General features: G+C 32.0%; 4 protein-coding genes across 5 annotated transcripts; 2 read left to right on the plus strand and 2 right to left on the minus strand.

Moving 5' to 3' along the window:
- Positions 1-1306: 1306 nt before the first annotated feature.
- LOC111427904 (growth hormone-inducible transmembrane protein-like) lies at positions 1307-3425 on the minus strand. Of its 2 annotated transcripts, XM_023063262.2 has the most exons (8): positions 3167-3425; positions 2781-2986; positions 2619-2730; positions 2427-2568; positions 2154-2369; positions 1829-2094; positions 1691-1771; positions 1307-1624 (listed from the first exon to the last, which is right to left on the minus strand). In XM_023063262.2, the coding sequence occupies exons 2-8, from the start codon at positions 2959-2961 to the stop codon at positions 1621-1623; spliced, it is 1002 nt and encodes a 333-aa protein (XP_022919030.1). In that variant the 5' UTR covers positions 2962-2986; positions 3167-3425; the 3' UTR covers positions 1307-1620. The 2 variants fall into 2 exon arrangements, with proteins under 2 accessions (XP_022919030.1, XP_071052605.1); XM_071196504.1 differs by lacking the exon at positions 3167-3425 and adding an exon at positions 3115-3131 and having other exon boundaries at positions 1307-1771.
- Positions 3426-3849: 424 nt separating this feature from the next.
- Positions 3850-5608, plus strand: LOC111427880 (Autophagy-related 4a). Its single transcript, XM_023063237.2, has 5 exons — positions 3850-4078; positions 4127-4472; positions 4614-4693; positions 4753-5093; positions 5296-5608. Exons 1-5 carry the CDS (start codon positions 3976-3978, stop codon positions 5500-5502), a joined length of 1077 nt encoding a protein of 358 aa, XP_022919005.1. The 5' UTR covers positions 3850-3975; the 3' UTR covers positions 5503-5608.
- A 3302-nt stretch (positions 5609-8910) lies between these two features.
- LOC111427970 (protein phosphatase 1L) lies at positions 8911-10821 on the minus strand. Its single transcript, XM_023063351.2, has one exon. It carries the CDS (start codon positions 10604-10606, stop codon positions 9185-9187), a length of 1422 nt encoding a protein of 473 aa, XP_022919119.2. The 5' UTR covers positions 10607-10821; the 3' UTR covers positions 8911-9184.
- Positions 10822-11104: 283 nt separating this feature from the next.
- On the plus strand, positions 11105-23066 carry LOC111428061 (dedicator of cytokinesis protein Ziz). Its single transcript, XM_023063467.2, has 10 exons — positions 11105-11381; positions 12540-12656; positions 12722-14097; positions 14149-14339; positions 14397-14650; positions 16872-17201; positions 17253-19907; positions 19960-20722; positions 20780-21071; positions 21131-23066. The coding sequence occupies exons 1-10, from the start codon at positions 11283-11285 to the stop codon at positions 21363-21365; spliced, it is 6312 nt and encodes a 2103-aa protein (XP_022919235.2). The 5' UTR covers positions 11105-11282; the 3' UTR covers positions 21366-23066.
- The last annotated feature ends 230 nt before the right edge of the window (positions 23067-23296 follow it).

The raw sequence follows: 23296 nt of genomic DNA on the forward strand, positions 1-23296 counted from the left end.
CGTTTTCAAGTTATTTTGATTTTAATTTTGTTTGGCAAATATCATTGTGTATCAGTAATTCAATTTTTGATCATCCCCTATTACAACAAATAACAATCTATTTGGAGCTTTTTGAATGAACATTGGTTGAGATGTGGGGTTATAAAAAGTATGGTGAAATTTGCCAAAAGGTAAATATGTTATATGGCTTTTTGTGGCATTTTTTTCATCCGTTAAAGCTCTTACTGCTGTTTTTTGTTGGTGGAAAATATCTTTCGCAGCCGATGAATTCTTCCAAATTAAGATACCATATAATGCCCTACCATGAAAATTCGCAAAGTACATAGGCCTAGCTGTCTCATATCCAGCTATTGCTCTAATACGCCTGATAGTAAAAATCGCAACAGCTAGAGATCTTTGAAGATACTCAACATGAGCTACATTCTTAGATAATTCAGAACTTCCATGCAATGTGGAGTTTTTTGCATGACCACCCCTACATTTTTAAATAGCAACCTCTGTCGAGTTTTCCTTAAAGGTAATGAAAAAAGAAACAACCCCATAAACCAAAACCCGATATCTTAATTCTTTCAAGAATTATGAGGGATTGTCTACCAAATGGGAATTGAACGAAGGTGACTTCGAAAGAAAATTGGAATTCTGTGGAATTCCTTTCGAAGAAGAACGGGAAGTTCTTTGCATAAAATTATAACCTTTGATAAGACATGGGTGCATCATTACATTCCCGAAATAAAGCGTGCAAGAATGGAGTCGAGAAAGAAATACGATGCAACCTCTGTGAAGGCCAAAATTCGATTATTTGCAAGGAAAGTGTTGGTAACGGTTTTTTGGGACTGAAGGGGTTTCCTACTGGTAGATTTATTACATGGAAGCCAGACCTTCAACGAAACCTACCACGGCGATCAAGTTAAGCTGCTCTCTTCTTCACGACAGCGCCAGGCCCCACACAACAGCAAAAACAAATGGAAATGAACTAGACTTGTCACTACCTTTCAAAGAAGCACTTGGAAGCAAGCGATTTGAGACCAATGATGAAGAGGAAACATTCGTGTGCAAGTGATGAAAAGATTACCATAACAGTGAGGAAACTGTATAATAAAAGTAGGATTTTATATAGAAAAATACTTTGTATAAATACAGTTTCCTGTAAAATTTTGTTTATACAAAAATATTTAATAGCCAAACTGAATAACAATGACCAAAATATACAAAAAGGCAATATAACAAGGTCCAAGGAAGCTGCAAAGAATCCTGGATTAAATAAAACTTGCTTTTATATCCAGTAAATTCTTATTTAAACACAAAATGATATATTAACTTATTTATTTACAATTACAGAAGAATTAGAAGGTTCTAGTTTGACATGGAAATCTTTTATAGTTAACATAGTGAATAATCTAGTTCAAGAAGTCAGAAATGTTTTAGAAGTAGAAAGAAATTTGTATGTATAAAATAATCTATATCTAAGATGTAACCAATATATAATCTATATACAATCTTAAATTAAAAGCAAAATGAAAACAATTTGTATCATAAACAGTGTTGTTATTTTTTAATAGGCAACAACTCTTAATTATACAAAAGTAGTGAACTTAAAATTTCCGCGCCATTTAAAATATGTTAACTAGAATAAAAATTAATGGTTAAAATAATATCTAAATTATTAGTAAATGGGGAAATTAATTTTTACTTCTTTCGTTGTCCGCCACCAGCCAAAATAGTCGCCATTCTTATAAAAATGTTTAAAGTATCCAAATAAATCGCAATTGCACTAAAACAAAAAAAAGATGATTTAAAATATTTTTCCTAATTTTAAATATATACTTACGCATTGACTGGATCATATGGTCGTACTCCATACAAAGCAGCCGAAGCAGGATGAGTTTCAGCTTGTTTTATAATGCGTTGAGTATCATAAAGCAAGAAACCAGAGAACAATAACAACCCTCCATAAAGAGAAATCGAATAAAGGCCTGCTCCTATAGCTGTAGTTGGTGGTAAAAACATTGTGGCTAATGAAGATACAAAAACTACTCCCAACCCCATCGCTAAGGGACCTCCCATCATTAAGAATTTTTCACTTGGCGCACAAACCTTTAAAAAATTATAATTTATTTAAAAAAATACGTTTTAATTAACATGAATTAATTTACAGCTATTGTGCTTAAACCACCAACAATTCCAGCAGTATACCAAGCTGCCCGGATAAGAATTGGACCACCTAAGAAACATAATGGGGCCACCATAGCACCCATAACACTAGAATGCAAGATCCAAGCAATTTGTTTTGCTCCAAAACCTTCTTTGTATTCTATCCCTTGAGCTAACATTCCTGTACCAATTATAGCAGCAAGACTTATTGCAATTCCCTAATATAAAAAGAAATAATATTAAGGAGGATGGATTTCAATTTTATTTTTAATTACCATAAATCCGTTATTTGCAACTAATCTTAAAATAGCTGGGCTCCTAAATGCTGCAACAGCACTGGCTGCTGTTATTGCCAACGATCCCCCAAAATACATGTAAGTTGTTGTTATCCTATCTTTTACATATTGGGGCCAGAAACTTAAAAAAAAATCATCTATAAATGCTCAATTTATTAACATAAAGCTTACGTTGATTTCTCTAAAGCTCCCGCTTGGTCAGATAATCCTAAACCATAAAAACAAAGGGCACCTAATCCCACAACAGCGCCACCAGCCAAAGCACCTTTTCCAATATTAAAAGCTAAAAAAAAATCATAATTTAAATTTTGAAATTATTTTGAATGTAATTACCTGAATCTGTAGCTGGTGCCATGGCTTTTTCTCGTAAAGTTGGTCTTCTGGTCGCCCTTTCAAAGCTCTCCCTAGAATCCCTAGCATAATTCCTTACGAAACTTTTAACCGGTAATTTCCTGATGGTGCTAGCTCGTACACCAGGGGAGCAACACATTCGACTTAATAACATAGATGCCATGTTGATAGTTTAAGAATAACTGAGTCTAAAAAAAATTGTTAGAAATTCACTTTGTTGGGGATTAATTGCTTTTGGTTCTCCTAGATCGAAAGGATTTTATGATGAAACATTATGCAATTGGCCGCGGAAGATTTTTTTTTTTGGGGGGCTTACTTATTAATTTGTTGATCGAAAAATGAAAAACGCTTCAACTGTTGACATTTACCTTATAAATAAATGGCAAAAAAAGCTGCCTTGACTGTCACTGAAGTATTATTTTTCGGTGAGGTTATGTTCACTTTACCGGAACTTCAGATTTTTTTTTAATAAATTGTAAATTAATAAAAATTGTACGTGGAAAACACGAAATAATTTAGAAATTAAAGGTGTCACGAATATTGTATTGATAAATTACGACTTATTACGTTTATTCAAAATTTTGACATTACAATGACATGTAACGAAAATTCTAGTAAATTAAAAGATGGCGTTACTAACGTTTAACCGGGAAATTCAAATTCAGGTTTTGTAAAGAGCCATCTTTTGATCGGTTTAGTTTATTATATTCAAATACAAATTTATAATTGAAATTATGGATAAATTGAATATAATTATGGATAATAATTTAACTTATGGAGGTACGTTAAGTATCCAATAAGTAATAAAAGAAAACGTCAAAATGATTTCCAAAAATCTCGATTTTGTTAAATTTTGGTTATATGAAGTTTAAATTGTCAAAATTGATAAGTACACGTCTTAGGAAAAATAAAAAAAAAAGTAATTGTTAAATTTTAGTTTAATAATTTCAAAGATATAGTGAAAAATTCTCATTTTCTGAAAATAATAAAAAGGCGGGAAATTTTGAAATGACTGACAGTCAAACGCCTAACTGTTGTGATGGGATAAAATGGCGAAGTATGATATGGAGACAAAAACAAACCAAGTCATAGTCATGTTCTCGAATCTTGTTGCTTTTTTATATTTTTAGTTAGGAGAATCCTGTGGCATTTATGTTCTTCTACACCGCCCATTACAATGGAAGGTTATTACGCAGATGAAGCGGCTTCAGAATTCACTGATATACCAGCTACGGACACCCCAGTATGGATTTTAGGGGTTAAATACAATGCTTTACATGGTAAATATCAACTAACGATTAAATTCGTAAAATAACCGCTTGTTTAAGATGCTGCACAAATTAAAAAAGACATTTGTACAAAAATTTGGGTAACCTACCGGAAAGGCTTTGTTCCTATTGGTGATACGGAAGGAATTACATCCGATAAAGGATGGGGTTGTATGTTGAGGTGTGGTCAAATGGTTTTGGCACAAGCTCTCGTTAATTTACATCTAGGAAGGGATTGGACGTGGAGTCCTGAAACAAAAACTGCAGAATATTTACAGATTATACATCGATTGGAGGATAGAAGACAAGCTCCATTTTCCATTCATCAAATTGCCCAAATGGGTGTTTCGGAGGGAAAAGCTATAGGACAATGGTTTGGACCTAACACTGTGGCTCAAGTTTTAAAGTAAATAATGTTATTATAGTTTTAAATTTAAAAAAATTATTTGTTTATTTAAACATAACCTGAAAAACTGTCAAAAAAAGTGTTTCAAATCCGCCATCTGTTGACATAAAATTAAATTAAAAAATAATTTATCTTTTTCAGAAAACTAGTAAAATACGATGATTGGACATCATTAGAAATTCATGTTGCCCTTGATAATTTATTGATCATAAATGATATTCGTAAAAATTCAAAAAAAATTATTTAAAAATAAAGATTTATAAATTTGTTTTTTTATTAGGTGAATTATGTAAAACTGGTGGAATATCGTGGAAACCTCTACTTCTGCTAGTGCCTTTACGCTTAGGACTAAATGAAATCAACCCAATTTATATAAAAGCTTTACAGAATTGTTTCAAATTCCACCAAAGTTTAGGTATAATCGGAGGAAAACCAAATATGGCTTTATGGTTTATGGGTTTTATGGGTAACGAAGTGTTTTGTCTTGATCCTCATACAACACAAAAATCAGGAACTATTGGAAAGAAAGAGACTGAAGATGAGATATTAGTTGATTTAACTTATCATTGTAGAAAAGCGCCAAGAATGAATATATTAACGATGGATCCAAGTATAGCTTTAGTAAGTTTTTCTTTTTTAACTGTTTCATACACTGTGTTAATTAATTATCATACCCAACATTATCATTGCAAGTATGCAACCAAATACGCAAATCGGGTATTGCAATACCAATAATGTGATATTGGTTGCATACTTGCAAATAATGACGTTGGGTAGGATAATTAAATAACACACTGTACTTATAATTATGTTGTTTTTTTAGTGTTTCTTTTGTAAAACTGAAAAGGATTTTAATGATCTTTGTGATAATATTAAGGAACACGTTGTTACATCCGATAACCAAATGCTTTTTGAAATTATATTAAATAAACCAACGGCTTATTTTTCGGAATCATTTGCTGAATCACCGAAACATTCGCCGAATCTAACAAAACACAGCGAGGATTCCGATGAATTCGAAGTACTTTAAATAAAATTAAGAAAAAAAAGTCACTCGCTAATATTAAATAGGTCCTTTTTATCATTTTCTTCCTTATATATTTTTTTTTAATAAATAAATACAATATTTGCCTATAGCTGTTTTAAATTTTGTTTATATATTATAAATGTATGTTTTTTTTTCTTTGCAGTGTGTAATTTGTTAATAGTACATAAAATGATTACATGGTAATCTCTCTTGTATCACGTTGTATTTAAAAAGTCTCAATGGGTTTGTCAACTGTTATTGTATTACCTAAAACTCAATATTATCTTATTTGTATGTTGTGGATTTCGTTTTCTTTCAAAAATAAAATCGAACAATTTTGCAACACAACGCTTTTATACTGAAATTGTATGATATTAAGTCAAATTATTAAAAAAATATAGACAATTTTCAAACATATAATTTAAATTTTCCTTAAAAATCATTTAAATCTGTACCTGAAAGCTAAAGGGACATAAGTCCAAAATGACTTTATCCACAGATTCAGATTTTACAACAAAATATATAGGGCGTCATTTAAAAAATTGGTCGTGACCTTCATATAACCTTGAAAATAAGGTCAAGGTCAAAAATGTTATCGTGATACAAGGTCTATAGAACATAAGGTTACCTAATTCCCTATGCCTCTGTAGTATCGATTATTACCCCGCAGATTGACGTCACTGGTTCGATACAGTCGGAAAGATAGCCTATACTGTGGTACGGTCTATATAAAATATTTAAACCTCGCATCGTGTTGTGTTGTTCATAGAACCAGCTACGTCACTGACCCACCTTGCCCCTCAGAGGAGGAGAATCGGCATTGGGTTGCCTTATGTCCTATAGACCTTGATCGTCATATGGTTTCCCCCTTCACACAGAACAACTTGTTTGCTTGTCTCACGTTAAATGGACCTGTAATTGGAAGTCCAGACCTACATTTTGTCTTTAAAGCAGCCAACGCAGAAAATCCGGCTTCGCAAAGGTAGAATATTGAAAATGGCAATAATATACAAAATGTTCTTGTTTTCAGTTCATATTCTCTCTAAATTTCGCCGCATGCAGTAAAGTCTATGAAAATTTTTCTTCTGCAGTTGAAAGACATTCGGGAGTAGTTCATAATTCCTAACCCACTCGTAACTTGCTACCAATTTGTCGTCAGCAAGAAAATACTTTTTAAAATTCTGTGCCAACATAACTATTTAAATAACATTTTATTGTTACAAAAACAACTTTCACCCTGTTCGTCTTCCTTGTATGTTTTGACATACCCATTCATATTTGCAAACTTTCTACAAAAAGCACTAACTTTATCACTGGAGTTGTAGATTCAAGATTGTTATTTGTCGAATATGTCAACCAAGTAACTCAATTTCATCACAAATAAAGCATCTCGAAACTTTTCGGCTTCCGGGCAATTTTCCTCTTCTAAAAAAGTGGCAATTTCCTCTTTTAACTCATAAACTCGTAGAAATTTCTCACGTGAAGCCATAAAATAGCAACGTCGAATGTTCTGCACCTATATCTTTGGAAAGTGCATTAAAGATTCTTAATTTTAGCAGTCCCATTTTTATATCATTTACTAGAGTTACAACCGTTGTTAGCACAATGTTGAGACCAGGACCCATTTCTTTGGAAGCCAGAGCCGCTCTGTGGATCATACAATAGGTTCAGACAAATTGCGGAGATTTTTGTTTCACAAGTGCTTGTACACTTTGGACTCTTCCAGACACTGTACCATCGATGCATATTCCAACGCAATTCTCTATGTTTGCCTCATTAATAAAATCATTTAAAGTATCAAACAAAGCGAGTGCTGTAAAGGAATGTTACGAAAGGTTAGTTCTGTTTACAAACATTAATTATAGCGTGAAGTTTTCTTTAGTAATTAGTAATGCCAATCATAGCGTGAAGTTTTCTTTTGAAATGCCAATTAAACCGTGAAGGAATGTTACTTAAGGTTAGTTCTGTTTACAAACATTAATTATAGCGTGAAGTTTTCTTTAGTAATTAGTTATGCCAATTATAGCGTGAAGTTTTCTTTTGAAATGCCAATTACACCGTGAAGGAATGTTAAGTAAGGTTAGTTCTGTTTACAAACATTAATTATAGCGTGAAGTTTTCTTTTGAAATGCCAATTAAACCGTGAAGGAATGTTACGTAAGGTTAGTTCTGTTTACAAACATTAATTATAGCGTGAAGTTTTCTTTAGTAATTAGTAATGCCAATCATAGCGTGAAGTTTTCTTTTGAACTGTCAATTAAACCGTGAAGGAATGTTACCTTAGGTTAGTTCTGTTTACAAACATTAATTAATGTTTGTAGATACGTTCACAGGCGGTACTGAAGATATTCCAGACATGTTTCAGACACATTGTAGCGAAATGTTTCAAATGAAATGTTTCTGCTACATATTTTAATGATATTTCATAAATATTTCTACTGAAATGTATTTGATACATATCTGTCACGTATATGAAACGTAGTTCTAAGATGTTTCATTTAATTCACTGTACGTTAAAATTGAAATGTTTCACAGAGGTTTCTTGTTTACTGGGGTTGCTTTAAGTTTTATAGGTTTGCTGAAAAGTAGTTCTTCTACTGCTGATATACCATCAAAAAATTGGACATAGGCAATTAAATGAGCGTCTTTATTCCTCGTCAAGCTGATCGAAAACAATTTGTCACGCAACTTTTCGGCTATATCACCAATTCGGGGGACAACAGTATCATTTGAAAGAGGTATGGATTGCAATTGTTTGGCAAAATTATCTCCAAACATAGTTTCTACAATCTCCATTACAGCTGGAAGAATAAGGTCTTCACCAATGGTGTGAGCCTTTTTGCATCTGGCTATTTTGTACTATTTTGATGTCTGCTGCCAAAATTTTCAACGTATAATATACGTCGTATTTTATTATTATATGGAAAGGTATTGAAAATTGGGCCCCGAATACTGAAAGGTTGAGAAACGCTGTCCTAAAGTAATCCTGATATTCTGCAGGAACCTGTTTTTAGTAGACAAATATAATTCCTCGTTGTCTCCTAACTTTTCGTATATTTTTCTTCCAATTATCTCATACCTAATTCGTTTTTTACACTTTAATTTGGGTTTTGTGGTTAAATCACTTTCTATATCTGAGTCAGATGAGGAATATAACACTAATTTGACAAACGTTGCTTCATCATTAGTTTCCATGATTATCAGAATAAAATGTTGAGAAGACAGAAATAAATTTTTGACTCAATATGTCAATAACTTTTCAATTATTTTTCAAAACACAATTTTGGCGTCTAGATTAATTTTGCACTAAAAACGGGTTTTAGAGCATTCTTATTTGAGCATTAATTCAGTTTTGTTAAAAGTGGACTTACACCCCTTTAGCTCTCAAGTACAAAATAAAAAAAAAAGCAGTAAATTTCGAATGAAATATATTTTCCCCCTTTTACAATGGTAAACATTCACAACTCAACAAAGATATAAATAACAAACCTTGTATATAATATTAAAAATACTCTTCATCCCTTTAACATAGTTTTAAAAATGTGATCCTCTTTAATGGTCGAGTTAATTAATCTTGGTCTTCTTTGGCACCGCCTCAAAATAATTAAATAATCTTAAACCTAAATAGTGAACATTCCCATTTAATTTTTCTTTATTAAATATAATACAAAAAATGTAACTTAACCTAATTCTGACCATCCAAAACCGAATTATCTTTAAAATTAATAACAATCACACTAATATTATCCAACGAACCGCGATAAAACGATTGTAATGTAATACTTTTAGCGCCAAAATCTGACTCGTTTAATCGTTCTTTAACAAACGCTACAGCTTCTTCATTCGAGAATGTATCCCATAAACCGTCTGAAGCTAAAATAACAAATTGTGGCTTATGATATGATAAATCGAAAGTTAAAATATCTGGGTCTGCTATAACCAATTTTTTATCTTTTAAAGGATAATCGCCGAGTGCACGAGAAGTTGCTAAAATGCCAGCTACTCGCCATACTCCATTAAAACTAACAAATCCGCCCGCTTCTTTAATACGTTTACGTTCTCGCATTTGTTGTGGTTTATGATCGAAAGATAAAGGAATTGCGTTTCCCTTTGAATCACACATGACACCCCGGGAATCACCAACATTACCTACAATTAATTTGAAACCTTCTAAAATAGCTATTAAAGCTGTTGTTCCAGCAACATCCATAGATTTTTTTGCTGTTTCTACCAATAATTGATCGGCAGCTAAAACTTCATCGGTTATTAATTTTGCATAATCAATTGTACCAAAACGATCAAAATAATCAGTTGGTTTAGATTTTTTTAATACTTCTAATTTGCTAGGTTTAATTTCTCTAGAAATTGGTCGGATGTTGTCTAATTTATTTAATAATTCAGGATCGGTAATTTCTTTAGCACCCTTTATACATTCATCGGTTGTTGAGGAAGTTTTTCGAAAGCTTTTTCTCCTTTCTTGTAAATTTGGAGTAACAGGTTTTTCAGGATCTTTCTTTTCTTCCTCGCAAACCTCACTTTTGACTACTTTAACTGGATCCCCTTTAATTAATCCTTTAATCTCAACAATTTTATTATGTAAATTTTGAATGAGTTTATCTTTAGCATAATTTGCAGCAAATTCGCCACCATGACCATCAAAAACAGCAAACAATGAGACACCCGTTTTATTAATATCATTATTTATAACAAATCTATCTTCCATTTTTGGACGTCGGCCCTGAACTGCATAAGCGGCAACCGGACCATTCTTCAATTCCCAACTTGATTTTTCAACGTCGCCTATTGCGAATAGATTCAGCTTTTGAATCCTGGACTTCTCAGTCTTCCCCAATGTGTATTGAAGGCGCCCTAATAAATTAGCACTCCATAGTTGGACCGTTTGTACGTACATAACCAAAACGAACACAACCAATCCAAATACAAAAATCTCCGGTTTTAATACGTAGATTTTTAACATTTTCCACAAGTACGAAGCACAAGTTAATGGGGACAAATTAACCGGCAAACCCCATGCTATACGTGACATTATTTTCATATGGGATACGTACGTTTGATAGATTATTTTATCATCTAATTCGTCTTCCATTTTCCAAGGGGAAAAATTTGTTAGAAATCGTTTTTCATTAAGTTTTTTTACTCGTTCGAATTTGACATATTTTTAGTTTTTTAGGTTATGTCGGGGTTTTTGAGGTTAAATTTAGAATTTAGCTAAAAATATAAATAACTTTTCACCAAAAAAATTGTCATCAATTTAAATAGACAAATTAAATAAAAAATTAATAAATAAATCAAAAGGAAAGCATTTTTAAATAATTTGATAACAAAAATAGACTTTATCCGATAGATGGCGTATAAAAAAATTTTAAAAGTATAAAATTGTAATTAACTTCACAATCGATTTATTTATTTTTAAAAAAATAATAAATTTATTAATATAAAGTTTTTTCATAATTTCGTTTTATTTAAAATATTTTATAAATAGATTCATTATCCAAAAATAAACATCACAAAAAGGAGCACAATTAAATGCACGGAACGCGAAGGTTCCGTCTAGTTACTTTCGTTTTCAAAAACAGGTTTTGCTTCTATCTTCAATTACATGTCAAATGTCAAACTGTGTGTCATTCGAGCGTGTTGTTTACTATTATTTGTTAAAAACCCAAAGTAACCATGGGTGTATTCCCATTTATCGATGTAAAGAGGTCGCGGTGTGAACACTGAAAAAAGGGGCCCGAGAGAAATCAGTGGTTAAATAGGGGGAAATGAGTGAGAGAAGGTTCGCCCGAAACCTGGGCAAACCTGGGACCGCGGCACAACTTCGCGAAACGGTCTCGCAAGTTGTACGCGAGACAACCGCACAAGTAAGTTTTTTTACGTTAATCTCGATTGTTATTTACAGATTTAGACGAGACACAAGTGGTTAATTTAAAAGCGAACAAGGTTACATACATTTAAAGCTGATGTATGCCATTTGAAAGTTTTTTTTTAAATGTATGTGTTGATTAGGTTTTAAAATAAAGGTCGAACGAGTTTTGCGTTTTGCGCGCGATTTGGCATCGATTTAGAAAGTAGGGGGAGATTTACGTGGAAATTTAATTGATGAAAAAAGTTAAAAATTTATGGAATGTCAAAATAAAATTAGTTTCAGGTTATGTTATAAAAATGTCGTAATTTTTATAACTATTGGTAAAATAATAATTATCTATAAGGAAAAATAGGGCAGTACCACACCTTTTTGTATTTCCTAGAAAATAAATATTGAATTTGTACATGTTATAGCAAATTCCCTTTTTTAATTTTCAAGTTAGTGATATTACAGCAACTCATAGCAAGTAAATATTACAAACCCAACATGTTTATGGTTTGGCAATAAAATTGCTGTAAATTTTGTGTGTACACAAAATCACAGCTGAACAAGTATTGGTGAAAGTTGTTTTTAATGTAAATGATGCCCACACATTGTGTTTGTTATTTACTTCTCAAATTCCCATGAAGTCTCTATAAATGATAAGCTATTGAATCATCTGTATCTGGGTATTATTTGAGGATCTCTATGGCTTTAGTTACCTTATCAAATCTGCTATATCCTGTGATACTTGGTGTAAATTGATATCTATTCAATGCACGAAACAAGAAACGCATATTTGGGTGCTTTTTGACACTATCTGCAATAATAAAAACGAAATATTAGCCAAAATAAAAAATCGTCAAATATTTATTTAGAAAGTAGCATTGAAAAAGTTCGTGTTGTGTCGAATGGGGCCGTTACCCTCAATCGAATAGAAATAATAAACTATGTAAAAATAGAAGGATTGGTAACATTTTCGGATCTTAAAATTGTTTAATTTTTGCAATAATTAATAATAAAATTAAAAATCCCCACTATAAAAGCTTTGGTGACGTTTACGAAGTTTTCGCGTAAGATCAAGAAGACACAAACGTGCATCGTTCGGATCTCTTTTTAATGCAGGTTGAAAAATAAGTTCAGCAATAGAAAGCTAAACTGAATATGTTTTCAGAGTAAACCACATTTGGTAGAACCAATTGATTTTGAGAACTTTGTATTAAAAAATAAAACAGTTTTACAAAATGATTCTCAACGAGAGCTCTTATTATATCCAGCCGATGATATTTCAGTAAGTTTTTTAAGTTCAAAATTTGTTTTCGAGCAAATTAAATTTATTTATAAATGTTTTAATAGCAAGTGGTACTTCCACGTCGTTATCGTACAACAAATCCAACTGTACCCACGCGACAAGAAACGGAAGACTGTAACCTTTTAACGAAACAATGCATAAATAATTACTCATCGAATTGGAATTTGGTTCATTATAAATATAGCGCTTATTCGGGTTCATACGCGGATCTCCCAAAAAATTCATTAAACTCGGATAATTTGAAAGAAGAAATATATGAAATCGATATAGAAAATGATGCCCCCGAAGATTTTTTATCGCAAACTGATAGTATAACTAAAGAAGGTTATTTAATGAAAGGGCCTGAAATTGGTTCGGATAAAATCTTAATTAATATCGGATCAAAAAGTTTTAAAAGGCGTTATTGTCATCTACGACAAGAAGTCGATGGAACTTACATTTTAGAGATGTTTAAAGATGAACGAAAAGGCGAAGCGAAATTAACGATTGTTATGGATTTGTGTACGGAAGTTGTTAAAAATGGTAAAAGGGGAAGGTTTTGCTTTGAGTTGAGAATGACTGATGGTCAAAAATCGTACGTTTTGGCGGCGGATAATGAGTCGGAATTTAAAGATTGGTTAGCTAAGTTAGTTTCGGTTCTTCAACAAAATAAAGCGCAAGAAGAAAAACGAGCTGGATCTTTAGAAAGGGATCGAAATTCACCAGTTCAATCACAAACTCAACCACAACCTTACGGAACATTAAAAGGTTTAGAACACAGCATGAATCCTCAATTAATTAAATACGCACGTGAAACTGACACAAGTATAGCTATGTCAAGGCGAGAAAATCGTTCAAAACTTTTTACTTTATACCCTCATTTAATAATGAATAAACCACCACCTTCTCACGATCAAATCGAACCATATCGAGAAGTTTTTGGTCACAGAGTTTTATTAAAATGTGAAACGATTTCTTTTAAACTCCAAGCGCCTTTAGATGAAAGAGATCCATCTCAAATCGAACCATATTACACAACTTTATGTCTTTATGACGCTAAAAACGGACGCAAATTGACTGAAAATTTTCATTTTGACGCCAACACCAATTCAGCTCGTGGTATCTTTACTTCTTGTTTAGCTTCGGGGGATTGTAAAGGAATCGATTTAAACATTGATTTACCATCGAATTTACCCAGAGAGTGGTTGTTGTACCCCCGACAAGCTTTAATGTCGATTACAAACGCTCACCCTGATATTTTTTTGGTTGTTCGAATCGAAAAAGTTTTACAGGGTGGGATATATCAAGCTGCGGAACCTTACATTAAAGTCAATAAGGATCCTAAAGCTGCTATGAAAGTTTATAGGAGTGTTATAGCGAGTTGTCAGAGATTAGGATCTTATCGAATGCCGTTTGCTTGGTCTGCAAAACCACTATTTCGGTAAATAAAAAATTATTAGAAATAAAAAAAATTATTAAAAATATTTTTTAGGTTGTACAGTAACGAATTAGATACAACACCAGATTTCCCAGCGATATACCGCCAAGAAAATAATAAATTAACCGACGAAGAACTTTTAAAACTTCTCGCTGAATATCGAAAACCGGATAAGTTCAGTAAATTAACTGTGATACCCGGAAGTTTACGGATTAAAATCGAACCATTAAGCGAATTTCCTGAAAGTAAAATTAATCAAATATTGTATAAATAACATTTTTAATTTTCCTGTTTTGTTTTAGATTGTTTAACAACTTCGTTATCTCCTTTAAAACCATTTCCGATTCCGGCAACGAACGAACCAACGATTGAGATAACCGAATTCGAAAGCCTCTCAGAAAAAGACGTTCATCCTTACACAAGCTTTATAAATCACCTTTACGTTTATCCTCATACTTTAAATTTTGACACACAAAAAATGTTTACTAGGGCGCGAAATATTGCGTGCGTTGTTGAATTGAGAGATAAAGATACTGCAAATGCAGTAGGATTACCGGTAATTTAATTTAATTTTTATTTTTAACCCTTAATCGGACATTAATAACATTATTACCACCCCATATACGGGTATTTGAGCATTCTACGCGGCCAATTTTTTTTTATTACTTAGGTTGCTGGCAAAGGTTTTTAAACGATATAAAGGATATTATAATAGTTTATTTTATGATAAATATGGTTGAGGAAGGAAAAAATAACAAATTAATCTTCTTTAGAAATAACTTCCTCCTTCTTCATCATTTTTTGGTGGAAGAACCATTGGGGTTTGCTGTGCTAATGAGAGAAGTCTGTTGAATATATCTCTATTAAAGGACTCTAGAAAATTTTCTTGAAAAGTTTTGGCAATATGTCCTAAAATGCTTGTTGCGCGCTTCTGCTGTCTCCTCAGATAGTTGACCAATAGGTACTAATGCATTTTTTATTATGATTGCTCCGCGAATTAATATCTTGTGTATTGTCGGTGTCATTGGATGCCAAGGGTACAATTCGACATATAAACGAGCAGTCTCCAGTGCATATTTGTCGTATTTTTCCACATCTATCAAGAATCTGCTTGAAATCCGCTTTCCAGTATGATTTTCAACCTATAAATGAACTTGTAACTGATGCCTGTAATCTCTGAAGCTAATTTCGGATTCTCATAAAATCTGTTCGTATTTCTTTGCGAAATTTGGCTTGTATTTCTATTTTCCTCTCTTTCCATTTCTTTCTTCTTTTCTGGTTTTCTTTCTCTGAGAATGCTTTCGAAAAACAAAACATAAGTTTTTGCATGTAAAATTGACAGCCCAAATTCAATAGCTTCGCGTGAAATTTTTTTTGTTATTCAGTTGGTTGAAATCTTTGGAAGTCGCACCACAAATGTAGCAACGACTTATACAGGGTGTTTCGGTGACTCGGGGAACAAATGTAACCACATGTACTAGAGTGAAAATGATGACGATTCATGTAAAAAAAATTAGTAAAAGTCCTCAAATTGCAAAGGTAAATATTATAAACACTATTTATGGTAAAGCGTTGAAAAAATTCTTGCCATCAATATCAACCTCAGTTGCGATTAAAGAGTTTATGGAATTTTGGACGTATTTCATTATTCTCTTTGATTATTCTAATTGGGCGGCAGAATCGTGGAGAGGATTTTATCATAGTACTCTTTCAGAGTCTTTGCCACAAACTAATCGTACAGGTACAAAGCACCTCTGAAAAATATTTTTGCCCAAATTCAATAGCTTCAAATGAAATTAGTTTTTTGTTATTTAGTTGGTTAAAGTCTTTGGATGTCGCACCATAAATGTAGCAACGAATTATAGATGTGCCAGTAGATGCGTTGCAGACTTTTCCGTCAACCATTGTCATTATGAACAGATGTTTGTCGAAAAACTTCTTTCCATCAATATCAACCTCAGTTGCGGTTAAAGACTTTAAGATATTTTGGACGTATTTCAGTATTTTCTTTGACAAAACGAAATCAAATTTAGCGGCAGAATCGTGGAGAAGCAGGTGTTGGATTTTCTCATAGTATTCTTTCAAGGTCTTTGCCACAAACTAATCGCACAGGTACTAAGCAGCTCTGAAAAATATTTGCATCTGAATCAGCTTCCTCGTCAAATTTTTGCTTGAACTGTGATTGCTGTGATCTATTGCATCCCGATTTACATATAATTTTTAATGTATCCCTTTCTTGATCTACTATTATTCTCTTTAAAGAATTCAGATAAGCGTTTAACGGTAATATCGACTAAAGGTTGCAGTTGGATTTTGACGCTGTGTGCGTTTCCAGGGGCGGATAACACTCTTTTTTTGCTTGCTGTATAACATTATAACACTCACACAATTCTGTCTTCTAAAGTGGAACGTAGCTCCTCTGTTTTTCTTTACTCCTTTCACTCGACTCTCCAAATGATTTTCGACGTCGACCTGGCCTATATTGCGTAACCATGGGAATTTCGAATGTTCCAACCAGAGGTGATTATTTTTGAGAAAAACGTCTTTCTTTTTATGGCCCATCCTGATTTCACTTCAGATTTAGCAAAAGTTGGTCTTTTAAACAATTTAGTTTTTGTTCTAAATTTGGCCTGCTTGGCTTTTCTAATTTTGTGGGATTCACTTTTGGCCGCCTAGAATTCTGAATTACCCCTATGTGGAAATATCGCCTGAAAATCACTTATTTTGTTTTGCCGCGCCCTGGATAACCTTTTTTAATAACTTTATTGTTTTTGTAGTACATTTATGGACGTCCAGGTCAAAATGTTTTAGTGTCCCAAGTTTCTTGTGCAGTCCTTCATCATAATACAATTCCAACTTGGTACGAAGAAATTAAAATCCGATTACCGATCCATTTACACAATAATCATCATTTATTGTTTACGTTTTATCACATTTCTTGCGATATCGCCAAGAAAAAGGATAATGGAGTTGAAAGTATTGTAGGATACGCTTGGTTACCACTCTTACAGAAGGGAAAATTGAATGTTGAAATTCAACATATTCCGGTTGCTGCGCAATTATTACCCGGATATTTATCAATACATCCATTTGGATTAGGAAAAGGGGTAAGAATAAAAAAAATTAAATTATAATGATTATAATTTAATTTGTTTTAGAATGCTGGACCTGAAATAACGTGGATAGATTCGCAACGTTCAATATTCACCGTTGAATTTAATTTGCATTCAACTGTAAACACACGGGACCAACACCTTTATAATCTCTTCATATTAGCTGAAAGATTATTAAATCCAAAACCTTCATCATTACCTCAAGAAAGTGAAACTTGCAAAATAATAAAAGCTTTACACGCGATTCATTTAACAACTTTAATAACATTTTTACCAACACTTTTGAATCAACTTTTTACGTTATTGGTAGCAACGAATAGCGACGAAATCGGATTAAATATAATTCGAGTTTTAATTAATTTGGTTAATATGGTTTATGAGGCGAAACGTAAAGAAGTACTTCAATCGTACGTAAAGTATGTTTTTGTAACACCTGAGTGTAAAAAATCTGTTTCTGTACATGAAGAAATGTGCAAACATTTACCGGTTATTTTAAACCCGACCAATACAGATTTTTTGGTTGTTAATAAATTTATGCATCACTCGTTATTCTTTTTCGATGTTATCGTAAAAAGTATGGCACAACATTTATTGACAACTGAAAGAATTAAAATGCATCGAAACGAACGTTTCTCAAAAGATTATTTGGATAGAATCGAAAATATGGTTAAAATATTAACTTCGTACATTTTAAATAAATTTAAAGATATGCCAGAAGAAACTCAAGAGTTGAATAAAAGTATTGGAACCTTTTTAAAGAAATGTTTGTCTTTAATGGACCGTGGATTTGTTTTTAAATTAATAAATTCTTACATGGATAAATTTAATCCTGGGGATTCCCGCGTACTTCAAGAATACAAATTTGTTTTTCTCGAAATTATTTGTAGCCACGAACATTATATAGCGTTTAATTTACCGATTCAACACACGAGATTATCACCGAAAAATCGATCACCTGATTTTTTACAAGAATTTTGCCTTTCAGAAGATTTTTGTAAACATCATTTTATAGTGGCTTTATTATTGCAAGAAGTAAAAACGTCGTTGAATGAAATATCTCATGTAAGAAAGGTTGCTTTAACAACTTTAAGAGATTTATTAGCAAAACATGAAATGGATGATCGTTATCAAAAAAATGGGCAAATGAGTCGAATCGCATTGATTTACGTGCCATGGTTAGGGATTGTTTTAGAAAATTTAACTCGATTTCAAGTTAACGAGAAATTAGATGATCAATTTGGGGGAAGTGCGATAAATCGGATTTCAACAAGTAGTTCTTATTTATTTTCGAATCGTTGTAGTACAGTTTCAAGTAGTAACGAAGTCGTTTCAAGACAAAATCGTTATACTTTTCACCAAGATAGTCCGATGCATTTAAAAAATTTAACGTTTTACGACGAAATCGCCGGACAAAACAATATTTCGAACGGATTTAGTTCTTTAAGTTTAGAATCGGACGTTTCAACGTTATCCGGTGATAACCAATCAGTTGTGTCTCAAGAAACGACGATCGTTCGTGGAGAAAGTCACGAATTAAAAAATGGCGATGTAAAAACTCACAGGAGGGGAGTAAGCGCAACTCAATCATCTCATTTTCATCGTTATGATAAATTAAATCACGCCGAAGTGAAAGATATTTTAATAATATTTTTATTTGTCGTAAAGTATTTAGGGGATTCCCAATTAATTTCTTGGTGGCAAAAATGCGCCGAAATGGATGTTGTAAATTTTTTCTCATCGTTACAAATTAGTTTGCATTGTTTTAAATACGTTGGGAAGAAAAATGTGGCCGTTGTTAAAACAACGAATTCAGATAATATTAAAAATCGATCTGCTAAAGCGCATACTTTACCCGCGAGGATGAATCCATCCGATATTAATCATGAAACCACTGGAACTTTAATTATACATACTCGCGAAAAAGAGAGCTTGGTTCACTCTGAAAACGAAGTTTTAAAGAAACAACAAGCAATTTTAGAACAACATTTAACGAACGAAATTGGGTTAATTGTTTTAGATTGCCTTGGGTTGTATTGTATGAATTTTCGGAATAACTTGTTGGTTAATGATGGGAATAATCCGACGATGAAAAAAATCTTCGATATTTATATTACCTTTGTGCAAATTGGTCAAAGTGAGAATTTATTTAAACACGTTTTTGCGGGAATGCGCGCTTTTATTAACAATTACTCCGTCGTTTTATTTAAGGGAAGCGCCGGATTATGCGGACGTTTATGTTACGAATTATTAAAATGTTGTAACAGCCGTTTAGCGTCAGTTCGACAAGAATCATGCGCGATGCTTTACCTTCTAATGAGAAGCAATTTCGAATTCACCGGAAGAAAAGGTTTAACTCGCATGCATTTACAAGTTATCATATCAGTCTCTCAAATGTTAGGGAACGTCGTCGGTTTAAATAACGCAAGATTCCAAGAAAGTTTGTCGCTGATTAATAGTTATGCTACAAGCGATAAAGCAATGAAAGGAACTGGGTTTCCCGTCGAGGTTAAAGATTTAACTAAAAGAGTTCGGACGGTTTTAATGGCAACAGCCCAAATGCGGGAACATCATCATGATCCGGAAATGTTGGTTGATTTACAACATAGTTTAGCTAATTCTTATGCTTCTACTCCGGAATTACGACATACTTGGTTGGATTCAATGACTAAAAATCATGTTAAAGATAAAAATTATTCAGAGGTAAATTTTTCTAATACTGCAAATCGATATAACGGATTTAATTATTTTTTAGGCTGCCTGTTGTCAATTACACATAGCCGCTTTAATGGCTGAATATTTAAAATTAAAAAATATTCAAAATTGGGGAGCGGAAGCCTTCACAAACATATCATCGAATATAACGAAAGATGAACGCGGTTTAAAATTGGATGCTGGCGTTCAAGATATTCAATACACCGAATACTTACTATTAGAACAATTAGAAGCTTGTGTAGGTTACATAGATAAATCAGAACGTTACGAATTACTCGGGGAATTATATCGGTTAATAATTCCAATTTACGAGAAAAAGCGTAATTACGAATACTTAAAAATTTCGTATCAAAATTTGGCTCAAAATTACGGAAAAATTCTCGATGCGAATAAATCGGGAAAACGACTTTTAGGGCGATTTTATCGCGTTGGATTTTTCGGTCAAATGTACTTTGAAGACGACAGTGGGGTTGAGTACGTTTATAAAGAACCGAAAGTGACCACTTTGAGCGAAATTTCAGAAAGACTTTATAAACAGTATTGTGAGAAATTCGGGCAAGATGTTGTTAAAATGATTCAAGATTCGAATACAATCGTTCAATCGGATTTAGATCAACGATACGCTTACATTCAAGTTACTCACGTTACCCCTTATTTTGAAAAGGACGAACTTGAGGAGCGACAAACCGAATTTGAACAAAATCATGATATATCTCATTTTATGTTTGAAACACCATTTACTAAAGATGGTAAAAGTCAAGGAAATCCTGAGGAACAATGGAAAAGAAGAACAATTTTAAAGAGTAATTAATTTTATTTTTATTTAACAAATTTTTAATAAGTTTTATGTTGTTTTTTAGCTGAGTATTCGTTTCCTTATGTTAAAAAACGCGTTCAAGTAATTAATAGAAAAATAACTGAATTAACTCCAATCGAAGTAGCAATTGATGAAATGCAAACGAGAGTATCTGAATTAGAAGAAGTTGTATTTACTCAACCCACGGACGCTAAGAAATTGCAATTAAGACTTCAGGGAAGCGTCTGCGTTCAAGTTAATGCAGGCCCGATGGCTTACGCTTCCGTTTTTCTGGATACAAGTCAATCAGGTTTGTATCCCGAAGATAAAGTGGAGGAATTAAAAGATATTTATCGGTAAGTTAAAATAATTTTTGATTTTAAATCAAGAAAATAAATTATTTTCTTAAAATTAGGAAATTTCTCGAAATTTGTTATGCTGCTTTGCAAATAAATAGCAAAATAATTTCTCAAGAGCAGCAAGAATACCAGGATATGTTACGCCAGAATTACAAGAGGCTCTGTATGTCATTATCAACCATGTTTGGGGAGTCTTTATGGCCTCACGATGACACGGGAAGTTTTAAAAGGAATAGTATGGCACTTTTTAGTGCTATAAGTGGGACATCTCATAATTCGAGTACAGCATAAACTCATTTACATTTTTTACATAGATTTATGATAATTTATGATATACTTAGGAGTGTTTAACAAATTTTTGGACATTCTATGTGGTTTAATAGTCATTTCATTTGTGATTACAATTGCTTAGAGTTAAAAGAATAATTAAAAAAAGAGTTAGGACAATTTTATTTTTATTACAAAAAAATAGATCTTAATTTTTATAGTAGTTTTATCACTTATTTTTTGATCTGAGCTTTTTGCAATTAATTATTTACATTATTTTTTGCTTTTGCATTAATTCCAATTAATTTATGGGGGGTGTGATTGTATATATGATTTACCTCCACCGACTTATCAAGATTGTGGGTTTAGATACCAGTTTTATTTATAAAAATGCGTATCATACATAATAATAATTAAAATTTGGATATTATTTTGGTCGCAAATTGGCTAATAAATATAGATTAATAAAATATCCGTACTGAAATTTGATAATATTAAAGATAATTTATTACAGTAGACAATAAGCGGCCAAAAAACAATTAAAACAATGGAAATAATCATTAATCTCTGAACTAATAGTCTGAATCGACAAGTTACCTTCCATGAAAGTTACAAGTACACGTAAAATACTAGTTAAAAAAAACACCGTACACACGTGATGCCTTTTATCTTCACAAAAGAAAAAGTAAAAACAAAAATGACTGCAACACAACGTTAATTAAAAAATCGTAATAAACGTATTACATAGAGCTTGGTGAAAATGATAGTTTTATACGTTTTATAAAGAAACGCCTCCTTCACGAGACTGGTACGAGCTCAATTTTGAGTAGTAAATCATCCCAGATAATCGAAACTTATATTCGTTTAAAATTTGTTTTAATAGGTGGATTATTTGGAATATTCTGTATAATAATAATAACTGAAACAATAAAGAAATTAATCAATTAATTAACTTAATGGAAGGAAAAATGGTAATTTTATTTGTAAAAATTATGTGTCATAAAATTGATGTTTTAACAATTATAAAAAAAAAGCTAATCATTATAATATCGCTTATTGCCATAATATGTGGGACTCATTAAAAATGTAGTTGAGAATATATAAAAAAGATTTTATTATTAATTTTTAATGTTTTATTCTAGGTTATATTTTATGAATGTATTTATTTTTTTTATTCAGCAACTTTTTGTTTGTGTCATTCGTAATTCTGCTATAACAATTAATAATTAATTTATTACCTCAATTTGTTTACGTAATTTTTAGCTGTCTAAATCTAAATTTGCTTTTTTTTTTCTAATCAGCAAATTGGTAATTTTTCAAAAACGTTATTCTTCGTATGGGCTGTGAAAAGAAAGTTTTTGTTGTATTTGTGTGTGTTTTTAAAAATTTTTTCTCTCCCAAATTAAAACATTCGTTTTATTTTAATTAATTAATTGTAAATATGTATTTAAATTGTACAGCTTTTTGCGCGTATTTTTTTTTTGCATTTAACAAAAAACTGTTCGATTTATTTTTTTGCTCTCCGATAGCAGAATTTCCAGTTCGAACATTACCTCACCAATTTTCAGTATACATTATTATATCTTTTAATTAATTAATTTAGTTTATTAATTTTTATTTAAATTTTCAAATCGAATATCAAGTTGTATAGCTGTAATATTTTATCGTTTTTTTTGGACACTCTGTATAATATATAAATTGCAATAAATGTTACTATTTACAATTTTTAGGTATCTTTCTACCTTATTTTCATTATTAATAATAATAAATACAATATTTCCTATATAATATAAGTCTGGAGATCGATGCCACTAAGCTAAGTAGTAAATAGCTATCTACAGTGTGTTAATTAATTATCGTACCCGACGTCATTATTGCAAGTATGCAACCATTATCGCAAATCGCGTATTGCAATACCAATACTGTGATATCTCACCACTTATTTACAAAAATAT

This window comes from Onthophagus taurus, chromosome 6 (assembly GCF_036711975.1).
Source record: "Onthophagus taurus isolate NC chromosome 6, IU_Otau_3.0, whole genome shotgun sequence".
In the NCBI taxonomy this organism is placed as follows: Eukaryota; Metazoa; Arthropoda; class Insecta; order Coleoptera; family Scarabaeidae; genus Onthophagus; species Onthophagus taurus.